The following is a 12,184-nucleotide window of genomic DNA, read 5'->3' as shown; positions in this document are numbered from 1 at the left end:
ATATAATTGAAATATATTTGAATAATTATATATAATTGAATAATATCAAGGAACACGATTAAAAATAAATATGGGATGCCAGTTAAGATGAAAAATAACGATGCCATCTTGATTTGTGCACAGTAAATTTTGGATAGGAATTAATTGGTATATTAAATCCTAAAAAGAATAAAATACCTAAAGTTTGCAAAAAGGTAATATAACTTGGTAATGTCAAGCTTAAAATTAAGGCTGACAAAAAGAAATTGCGCAAGCAATAAAAAAGGCACCCTTATTAAGGTTTTAAAAATATATTAAAAAACAAATCATTATATAATTTTTTATCTCAAAAATATGTTTATTTTAATACTATTATATAATCAAAATTTACAGTCAATATATAAATACAAAATAATTAGTAAGATTTTTAATTAATAAGTTTGAACACTGTCAAATCCAAATTAGACTTTAGCTCTTTTAACTTCAAAATCTATGCCTTATGTCCATAAGAATAATAACAAATTATCTACTTAAATTAGCCTTAAATAATATTATTTAACCTCAAATCATTTCAAATTGTATTCTAATCATCACCAATTTACTTAATGACTCTGTTCCTCCACCAAAGCTTCTCCTTCAACCTCCCATGGCTTCTTCCTCACCTCCTCACCGTACGCCCAGCTGCAAAACAGGAAGTAGAAGAAATCCACCACCCCCATCGCCGTCAAAACCCAGTAGTAGTAGTCGTAGTGCCCCTCGTCGAGGTCAGTGGCCAGCCATCCCGGCCTCCCTCTCCTCGCCGTCGCCGCTTGCACCGCCTTCACCACCGCCGTCCCGATCAAGTTGGACACGCCGAGTCCGAGCGTCCACAGCGCCACCGCGTAGCTGCTCATCGTCCTCGGCAGCGCCACGTAGAAGAACTCCACCTGCCCGATCACGCTGAAAGCTTCAGCCAGCCCCACCAGCGCGTACTGCGGCACTAACCACAGCGCCGACATCCTCTCCGCCGCCGTCCTGCGCCGCTTTGCCTCGACCAGGGCCGCTACCGCGGTGGAGACCGTGGAGATTAGCACCCCGATGCCCATCCTCTGCTTCAGTGTCAGCCTGGCGGGGCGGCCGGAGAGTTTGGAGACCGCGGGGAGGATGTAGCTATCGTAGCATCCGGACAAGAGGGTCATGGTGAGGAGCTGGAAGACGGAAAAGGAGCCGGCCGGGATGGTGAAGCGACCGCCGAGGCGGCGGTTCATGGCCTCGGCTTGCAGGGGGCCGAACTGCTGGCTCATCACCAGGCTCACCATGATCCCCGCCGACCAAAGCGGCAGCACTCCGATCACCGATTTGAGATCCTCCACTTGCTCCACCGTGCACACTCGCGGCTCGCCGGCGTACCGTCTGATGCATGCTCTGTTCAAGAATCTGCACAAAAAACTTCGAATCAACCCTCAATTTTTCTTCTTCTTTTTATTGAGACTCCTACCGTCAAAATTAAGAAAGTTTTTCTAGAAAGTTGCACTTGACCCCTCTAAGTTTAGATCTTGTTAAAACTGTGCTACTAAACATGAAATATTTTCTCCAAAAAAAAAATATTCATAAAATTAAAAATACCTCAATTTGTCTGAAGGCATCAAGAACACCTCAGAACTCCCACGTTCATAATCAAAAGCCAAATCCCGTTTCTCCAAATCCACGCCTCGATTCCTTACCGCCGCCGCCACCACCCGGCCGAACCCAGTCAAGGTGCTTCCGTGGCTCCTCACCTTCACATACATCGGCGAGCCGGCCATGAACATGGATGCCGACGCGACGATCAACGTTACCGGCACCGCGAACCCCACCTTCCACCCAAACCGATCCTGGACGTACACCACGACGGTGGAGGCGATGATGAACGACAAGCCGACCGAAGCGTAGTAGCAGTTGAAGTAGACTCGCAGCGTTCTCTCCCTGTCGCGCGTGTTCCCTTCGGTGAACTGGTCGGCGCCGAAGGGGATGGAGCACGGTCGAACGCCGGCGCTCCCGATGCTGATGAAGGCCAGCGCGAGAAAGAGAAGAAACATATGGTGCGGTGTCGCTGGAGAACTTGGCTGAGGTTTCGCTCCAGGGATCATCACCGTCAGCCACATTAGAGTAAGACCCTATAAAATGCGCGTTCGAGTTCAAGACCTTCTGTAAGGTCTTACCAGCTGAGCTAGCTCACTGACTCACCACGAGGCAGGAGATGGTGGCGAATGCGATGGTGCGGAATCGACCGAGGTAGGAGTCGGAGAGGAAGGCGCCGAAGATTGGGGTGATGTTGCTGACGGCGCCCCAGGCCAACATGATGACGGCGGCGGTGGCGTTCGCCATGTGGTATTCCCGAGTGAGGTAGATCACCATATTGGATTGCAGCCCTGAGCTGGAGATCTTCTCCAACACTTCATTCGCTGTTGATCCGTAACTTGCTCTCTTTTTAAATGCATCATCTTGATATATATCTAAATACTGGAGAGAGAGAGAGAGAGAGAGAGAGAGAGAGAGAGAGAGAGAGAGAGGAGTCGTTTGAGGTACGTACCAATGATAAATGGCATGGTTCGGAGACCACCTTTCCTTGAGCTCGACTGTTCTTGGTTGCTATCATGCGCCATTCCTGCAACAAAGAGATATCACGAAGAAGATGAGATAGATAGAGAAATGCATAATGCTGTTTACTTTGGGTGCTGTTTTGAGGTGGAAGGGATTTGAAGGGCTGGGAATTTTGGCATTTTAGTAGTTGCCATTGTCTTCTTTGCGTTTCTATCTGTGACAGTTTCTGGTTTTAAGAAAAAAGACAAAAGAATTTGTCGGAAAAAAGGGCATCCACAATGCATGAGGATATTTCATCCAAATATTTGTGGTCCCCACTTCCACATCATCAATCAAATATCTCCTTCCTCAAATATCCCAACTTTCACAATCAAATATCCCACAAACCAAATATTTATGGGTCCCACCTATTCCCATTATCTCACTTTCAAATATCATACTTAAATATCATAACTAAATATTATAAGTCCCTTTATTATTTTATTAATTTATATTTAAATAAACTTATTTATAATTTCTAATTTTTTAATTTAATATTAAATAAAATTAATTTAATAATATTATTTTATTTAACTAGAAATAATATAATATAGAATGCATAAAGTTTAAAAGAAATAGTATAACACACAAATACAAATATTTCACAAATTCGAAATTGAAGTAACTACATATTTTATAGATGATAAATTAGTTCTTTACTCATCACGGCGACATGTTTCCTAGATATGTTCAATCAAATCGTGACGAAGTTGATGATGCATTTGAATATCACGTAACTCAGAATTTCTTCGAATGTATGCAGTAAATTCGGTGGTTGAACCCTGATTCACCGTGATAATATCTTGTTCTTCGCGATCCCAACTCGATATTGCATGACCTTCGTCTTCCACAATCATATTGTGTAAAATAATGCACGTATACATGATTTCTTTGCATTTATCCATGAACCAATGTCGCCCTGGACCTCTTATAATTGCCCAACGAGCTTGAAGCACCCCAAATGCCCGCTCAACATCTTTTCTTGCAGCTTCTTGTCTTTCCTTAAATTTCATTCTTTTCGGATCTTGGGGGCAAGAAAAACTCTTAACGAAAGTAGCCCATTCCGGATATATACCATCTGTTAGGCAGTACCCTTTTGTATATTATGTACCATTCACAATAAAATTAACCGCCGGTGCATTTCCTTTCAAGACGTCATTAAAAATAGGCGATTCATTAAGCACATTAATGTCATTACGAGACCCAGCAACTCCAAAAAAGGCATGCCATATCCACAAATCGGCAGATGCGACCGCCTCCAGCACAATTGTTGGGTAACCATGATCGCCTCGTGTGTACTGTGCCCTCCATGCAACTGGACAATTTTGCCAGGCCCAATGCATGCAATCAAGACTTCCTAACATCCCAGGAAAACCATGCCTGCGTTCATGCATTTCAAGTAAACGAGCGATGTCAGTTGCATTGGGTTTTCTTAAATACTCACCTCCATATATTTGCATCACACATTGACAAAAGTTTGACAAGCATTCGAGGGCAGTTGTTTCACCCATCCGTAGGTACTCGTCCAATTGGTCAGCAGAACCTCCATAAGCCAATTGACGAATAGCTGCTGTGCATTTTTGAAGCGGTGATAAACCTTTTCTCCTCGTTGCATCTTCCCTCCATTTAAAATATCCACTGGGATGATTTTCCAAATCAGTGACTATGCGCAAAAATAACTCTTTTCTCATTCGGAATCGTCGTCGGAACATGTCATCAGTGTACACCGGCTCAGCAGAGAAATAATCATTGACAAGTTGGGTGTGTCCACTTACACGTTCTCTGTTAATCGACCTTCTTCTTTGTGTGCTCCCATAATAATTTTGCACGAATTCAGCCACTCTAAGTTGATTGTGCACCACCATCATGAATAACGCTTCCCCAGGATCTGATGTAGAATGATTCGTTGTGTCTTCGGAAATGTCTTCTATGTTGGGAAGGTTAGGGTCTTGAGACATATTGGAACAAATGAAGAGTTTAGTGGGAGGAAGAGTTTAGTGGGAGAAAGAGGAGAATATATATGGTGTGGATAATTGACTCTTATACCAATTTTGTAACGGTTAGTTTCCAACGGCTAGTTTGTAACGGCTAGTTTGCAAAAGTTTATTTGTAACGGCTAGTTTGCAACGGTTAATTTGTAACTGCTAGTTTGCAAAGGCTTGTTTGTAACGGTTAGTTCGCAACGACTAGTTTGTAACGGCTACACTACAACAAAAACAGTCATAGACATCGGTGGAAAACCGTTGTCTATGAGAAAATCGACTGATGTCTATGAAGGCGTTGTAAAAGGTCTGACATTTTAGACATCGGTTTGTAACCGATGTAATACAACTCAACGACATCGGTTTTTAACTGATGTAAAACCGATGTAATATCACTCAACGACATCGGTTTCGCAACGGTGTAAAACCGATGTAATATCTGTTTAACATCAATTTTAACAACGATTTTCGACCGATGTAATATCACAACGACATCGGTTTTGCAACGGTGTAAAATCGATGTAATATATGTTTAACATCAATTTTAACAACGGTTTTCGACCGATGTAATATCACTTAATGACCAAAAGTACCGATATATTTAACATCATAATATTATAATTCACCAAACAAATCACAAATAGAAAAACACCGATATATTTAATCACCTCAATATTTACAAATAACCAAAAGTAACTAACACAAATATTCTTCTTGCAACATATTACACATTCCCTCAGCGTTTTCATCCTCAGAAGGAACTAATAGAATCCTCAGCGTTTACAAATAACCTTTTGACTGTTGTACTTCTTCTACAGATACAAAATCTCCATCTAGCATAGCAATGAATCATGAGCCACTCCATTCACTTACTTGGAAAAGGCTTGGACCAGCAAGCTTTAAATTCTTGAATGCTCTCCGTAGACTTCTGTTCTTCCTTTAATGCATCAAATTGTATGACTGAAGTCTCTTTCACTGTTACCTAAAAATAAACCCAGAAAATACTATAATAAACCCTTAATGCAACAAATGTCAAGGGCAGATGGCCAATAAATATACTATAATAAAAAAAAAAGGTCCATGCTCACCTAAGTTCTTATTTGAATCCTAGCTGAATGAAGAACTCAGAAAATACTGATTCTCAATGTAAATGAAGTGTTGTGCAGCTCGGATGGCATGAACATAAGCTTGATGTATACTCATATCAATCAATACATTTTTCCCACAAACAAGGTTCTGAAAATGAAAGTTTTCGGGTTTACTTTAACTTACAACAAGAACTGTGTTAACTATTAAAATTGCAATAATAAGATGTATGTGGATGTATACCTTATTGGAAGCATCGCTTGGATCTTTTGGGAAACCTTTTGCTGAATTTGAATCAATTGACCGAAAAATCTAAAATTTTTTAGCAATATAGTTCTAAAATTTATGGCACATAAATATGTCAAGAACTAAAAGTTCTAAGATAATTCTACCTGAACGTGCCAAGTCTTAGGATCATTATCATTCCTGTATATTGTATCATCACTCCCTATAATATCTAGAATTCTGTCAATACTGAGCAATGAGTCAGACAAAAAAATAAGCAAAACTAAAAAAAAAATCCAAACCAAGTTCAGAAAGTAAAGCTTTATTTAGTTAATGAAAATTAACTTTCTATTTTACTGAATAATTACCACATTCTAAGAACTGTCAACATTTTTAACAAAAGTGTACAGTAGCATTCTTCCTCTAGCAGCTACATCCTCGCCCTGTACATAAGCTGTCCCAATGGCTAAAAGGGTTTCATTTTCTTTTGTCGTCATGTTCTGCAGAGACAATACCAAAGTTATTAACAAGAAATTTATTAAAAAGAAACCAGACTAAAAATGTTCAGGATGAATGATGTTAGGACAAAACATATTCTAGAGCATGTCAAGTTAAATAAACTGCCAAAAATTCTATGATTTCTTGTTCAACTTACAAATAATGTGACCACTCTAACAGTAAGCGCATTTTTAGAGGTTTGCATCAAAATTGTAGCTTTAGTTTCCCATTGTTCTCCCGGTATGGCAAGTCCTAAAATGCAGATCTCAAACTCATCGATAGTATAATTTTTTTGAAGATCATCGGAGTTGACATTATCATTGTTTAGTATTGTTCACTACATTATAGTATCATAAAATGGCACATAGGTGTTTAGTATTGTTCTATCAGCACAGAGAAACAAATAGTAATAAATCAAAAGACAGGAACATTCACCTCAGCCTGTATGTCGGCGGCATGCCATCTGACCCCAATGGCATCATACATGACAATAAGGCTGAACCCTAGGCACACTAGGAAGAGCGAGTCGCCCACCCCATGGCACAGCGCCACAGAAGCAGTGAGCGTCGTGCACAGCGCGGAGTGCGAAGAAAACATTCCCCCGGAGGTGAACAACACTCCAAGGTCCCACCTCCTCTCAAAGAAGAAGTTGAGAAGCATCTTAATGGTCTGAGCCAGAGACCAAGCGACTAATCCCGATATGAAGGTGGGGTTTCCGGCGAGCGTCCACAGGAATGGGCTAACCCGGTCCCTGGACACGACCGCTGTGGTGCTCATCAGAAACGTCCCGATCCCGCCGCAGCAGAGGAAGTCCTCCCGTTCGCGTTCGCAGCCATCGGGCAGGCCGCCGCGCAGCCACGACTGCATCTTTGGCCGATGGGAGAAGACTAAACCGCGGAGTGAATGGAGAATGATGCATAACGGATTGAACGAGGAAGAGGTGGAGGCGACCGGGCCGCCGGGAAATCGTCTGGTGGAGGAATCCAAAGCGATGGAAAGGGGCGAGGGTTTAGGGCACTTGAGCAGGAATGAGTAGCGATCGGATAAAGGTGGGAGATGTCCCAAACGAAAATAGACATCGGTTTACTATTGGAACCACGGGTTTAGGAGTTTTAGAAGCGCATATTTGGAGGGAGAGAGGGAAAGAAAATACCAAAATATACAACGGTTTTAAATTGTTATTATAGCTTTTAAAACCGTTGTTGAAAGCGCAAATAGACATTGGTTTTAAATTGTTGTTATAGCTTCCAAAATCGTTGTTGAAACCGTAAATAGACAACGGTTTTCAAACTGTTGTCGTAGTCTTCAAAAACCGTTGTTGTAGGCGGACATAGACAACAGTTTTGAAACCGTTATTGTATCCTCCAAAAATCGTTGTCGTAGTCTCCCATCAACCTCTCAAAGACATCGATTTTTCTTAAAACCGTTGTAAAACAGTAAAAGACATCGGTTTTGTCATAAAACCGATGTCTTTTGAGTGTTGTTAAAGACTGATTTTCTTGTAGTGCTAATTTGTAACGGTTAATTTGTAACGGTTAGTTCGTAACGGTTAGTTTGTAACGACTAGTTTATAACAATTGTAACGGCTAGTATATATAATATTAATAATTGAAAAGTGGATTACATAAAAACTAAAACACATGACATGAAAATATTAACTACAAACCACATTAACTTAATAAAACATAGATATAACAAACCATATTAAATTACTAAAACAAACAAAACTACTACATATTCAATCTTTTCTTCAACTGCTCACATATTGCTAGATGGTTCTGAAGTTGCTCATCTGTCATACCTCGTGTGTCCATTACGAGGAGTTGATGTGCTTGGATGAGTTGGTCCACTTTCTTACTGTTATTATACTCTTCCAAATGTGCTACTGATTGTTGCACAGCCTGACTCAATTCATCAATTAAACTCATTCTTTCTTTGCCTTTCCTCTTTGCTACCTTCTGTCCCATCGGACGAGATCGAACTTCTCTATCATCTGCATCAATAGTTGTATTAGGATTAGAAGAGTCAGTATGTGCACCTGATGATTCTGATGTCCTTGCTTTCTTTGTAGCTCGTTGCCCTGAAGATTGAGGAGCGTACATTGGACTATCTTTCACAATCCTCCACACATGTTCATATTGGAAAGTAGATTTAAAAGTACTCTTGTATTCTTCATGAGCTCGCACCATCAAATCTTCGTCACTCCATCCACTTGGTCGATCATTGTACCATTTATTGTAGATTCCATTATATCTATTCACGATCTTTTTCACTGCAGCCCAATGTGATTTTGCTTTATCCGCAGTTCTCTTTTTAGCTCCCTTCTCTCGATTGGTATTGTAGTATGTCACCACCCGTTTCCAAAAAGAATCATTCTTCTGGTCATTACCAACTACTGGATCTTCGCTCATAATTGTGTAGGCTGCTGCAAGGAGTTTATCATCTGCTATTGTCCACATTGTTCGCTTGCTATGGTCTCCATCCGATTCGTTGCCCGTCTCAGTTGCTTGATCAAGAATAATATTATCAAGCCCTATTTGTGTTGAGAATGAAGGAAATTGTGAATGAGAGACTGCATGAGGCGTTTCTATCCCTTTATCACTGTCACTTGCATCAACACTAGCCCTTCTTGATTCATTTGATTGAATCCCCGATGATTGAAGCGGATTAATTCCATGAGATGGAGCTTGCATAGAATATTGACTATTGTGCCAATATTCTGGAGGATATGTATAAAACGGAGCTCGATGGTCGCTACTGGAAAAATTTGGATAGCTTTGGAAATTTTGATAATATGGTGGTGGGTATGGAAAAGGTTGGAAATTATATGGGTGTTGTGGGGGAAATGGAAATTGAGGATTGAGGAGATTAGGACGAACTCGAGAATTTTCTTCACTGGAATTTTCGTCGACATTTGGAGAATCCAACAAATCCCTAAAATAATGACTAGAATTTTTATCCATCGCTCTCTAAATTTTTAGTATGCAGGGGGGTTTGTGATGAAAGATTGATGAAAATATGGTGTATATATAGTAAAAAAAATGAACGTTGCCCAACGTTTCAAAAATTGAACGTTGGCAACGTTCAATTTGGCAACGTTCAATTTATTGAACGTTGGTAACCTAAATAATTAATCCATTAATTAATTATTTTTTAAAAATTAAATAATAATAATAAATCAATAATAAATACTATCCTAACCTCCCTAGCCTACTCTTTCTTTTATTTACTTTTAATTATTATATATATATTTTTATAATAAAGTATTTGAAATCACCGGGCAAAACTCTTTGCCCGGTGATTTCAAATCACTGATCAAGTATCCCCCTCCAATAGAGGATATTTGATGCATGGAGATATTTCTCTAAATATCCTCTATTAGAGATGCCCTAAGATAAGAGCATCAACAATGAAGATATTTAAAGAGGATATTTCTTCAAATATCCTTAAATCTCAAATCTCCACCGCTTAAAGGGTGGAGATTGAGATATTAGAAATCACGGGTACAAATATTTGCTCGATGATTTCTATTTTTTTAAAAAAATAAACTCATGAACGGCTGCAATACAACGTGCGTGGGTGGTTGGGCAGGCAACAAGATGGTACATCGTGATGTAACTTTCTTTTTATTCTTTTTATTTTTTTAAATTCAATGTATTTATCAATATTTACATTGATTTTCAATTGATCAATATTTGTATTGATTTTCAACTAGCCAACATTTCCAAATGGAAAAGAACATCGCCAACATTCAATTTTTGAAACCTTGGATAATATTCATTTTTTATATTTACATCATTTTTTTCATTACTAAAATTTTATCAATTTCAACTTATTTCCTTCATCTTTCTACCAAAAAAAAAAAACACACTTCATATAAAAAAAAATTAGAGAGAAATTGATAAAAATTCCAATCATTATTGGGATTCATTAAACTCTTCAAATATCGATGAAAATTCAAGTGAAGAAATTCTCAAATTCATCATAATCTACAACATTCTCAATTTTTATTTCCCACACAACATCCGCATAATTTTCAATCTTTTTTATACTCACCACCATATTATTATAATTTTTAAAGTTATCCAAATTTTTCGAGTAATGACCCTAGAGCTTCATGTTATATATGTTCTCTGAAATATTGATAGATTATCCAATATTTCATGCAAGCTCTATATCATGAAATTAATCCGCTTCAATCATCGGAGATTCAATCAAATGAATTGAGAATGGTTAGTGTACATTGATGACAGTGATAAAGGGATAGAAGCACCTCATGTAGTCCCTGATTCATAGTTTCTTTCATTCTTATCAGAAATAGGGCTTAACAATATTGTTCCGATCTAACAACTGAGATGACAACAATCAGATGGAGATCATAGGAAGCGAATAGTGTGGGCAGTAGCAGATAATAAACTCCTTGCAGCAACCACACAATCATGAGCGAAGATCCAATAGTTGGTAATGCCCAGAAGAGTGAGTCTTTTTGGAAATGGACAATGATATACTACAATACCAATTGTGATAAGGGAGTTAAAAAAAGAACTGTGGATAAAGTAAAATCACATTGAGCTTTGTGAAAAAATCGTGAATAGATATAATGGAATCCACAATAAATGGTACAATGATCGACTAAGTGAATAGAGTGACGAGGATTTGATGGTGTGGGCTTATAAAGAATGCAAGAGTACTTTTAAATATACTTTTTAATATGAACATGTGTGGAAGATTATGAAAAATAGTCCCATGTACACTCCTCAATCCTCAGGGCTACTGGTTGTAAAGAAAGTAAGGACATCAGGATTATTAGGTGTGCATACTGACTCTTCTATTAATCCTAACACAACTATTGATGTGAATGATAAAGAAGTTCGATCTCGTTTGATAGGATAGAAGGCAGTATAGAGGAAAGGCAAAGAAAGAGTGACCCTAATTGATGGATTGAGTCGAGCTGTACAACAATCAGTAGCACATTTAGAGGAGTATAATAATAGTAAGAAAGTGGACCAACTCATCCAAGCACATCATTTTCTCGTAATGGACACATGAGGAATGACAGATAAACAACTTCAGAACCATCTAGTGATTGTTAGGATCTGTGTAAGCTAGAGGGGGTAAATAGTTCCGATTACTTCTTGTCTTGATCTTATGCTTGTCGTTTGAATGTGCAACGACAATCTTGAGTCAAATGCGACTTCACATGCATAACTTCTGAATTTTATTTGGTATCCACCTCCTTGAGGCGACTAATCCAAGGATTCGCTCCGAGCTATCTACCTCCACTATGAACTCCTCTTTTTCAGATACCTTCCGGAGGCAGAGAAGTCTCTCACAAATTTATTCTTATAAGAACATAATAGTACAATGAGAAATAAGAATACAAATATAAATAAAAGTAAAAATATCTTTACAAATGAGATCTTGCTTTGGATGATTTCTTATTGCTTGGAATAACCTCTAGTTGGTATGCAAATATAGCAACACTTCATTCTCAAACCCCCAAGAATTGACTTCTTCTCCTTCAAGCGAAATTCTACTTATACAGTTGATGTTAGGATTGATTTCTGTCTATCAGTCGACTGATATCCTCTACCAGTCGACTGATTTGGTTAGCGATCAAATAATAGCTTCAGAACTTTCTGATATCTATCTGATTTTGTCGATTTTCAAATATCAGTCGACTGATTTACCAATTAGTAAAATCGATTCATTTCTATACACTTCTAAATAGCACAAGTCGACTGATTACCTTGATCAGTCGACTGATTATCCTGATTAGTTGAATCGATTTGCTTCTATTCGATTCTGATCTA

The 12,184-nt window shown here is 38.7% G+C and overlaps 1 protein-coding gene and 1 pseudogene across 1 annotated transcript; both read right to left on the bottom strand.

Moving 5' to 3' along the window:
• Positions 1-581: 581 nt before the first annotated feature.
• On the bottom strand, positions 582-2,603 carry LOC141815076 (protein NRT1/ PTR FAMILY 1.2-like). The gene is made up of 4 exons (XM_074703041.1): positions 2,531-2,603; positions 2,185-2,402; positions 1,585-2,114; positions 582-1,395 (listed from the first exon to the last, which is right to left on the bottom strand). Exons 1-4 carry the CDS (start codon positions 2,601-2,603, stop codon positions 582-584), a joined length of 1,635 nt encoding a protein of 544 aa, XP_074559142.1.
• A 4,182-nt stretch (positions 2,604-6,785) lies between these two features.
• LOC141815075 (uncharacterized) lies at positions 6,786-7,450 on the bottom strand (annotated as a pseudogene).
• Between the last annotated feature and the right edge of the window lie 4,734 nt (positions 7,451-12,184).

This window comes from Curcuma longa, chromosome 21 (genome assembly GCF_044706935.1).
Source record: "Curcuma longa cultivar G26 ecotype Majalengka, Jawa Barat chromosome 21, ITB_CL_G26_1.1, whole genome shotgun sequence".
NCBI lineage: Eukaryota > Viridiplantae > Streptophyta > Magnoliopsida > Zingiberales > Zingiberaceae > Curcuma > Curcuma longa.
This window is presented reverse-complemented; position numbering and strand designations above follow the sequence as displayed.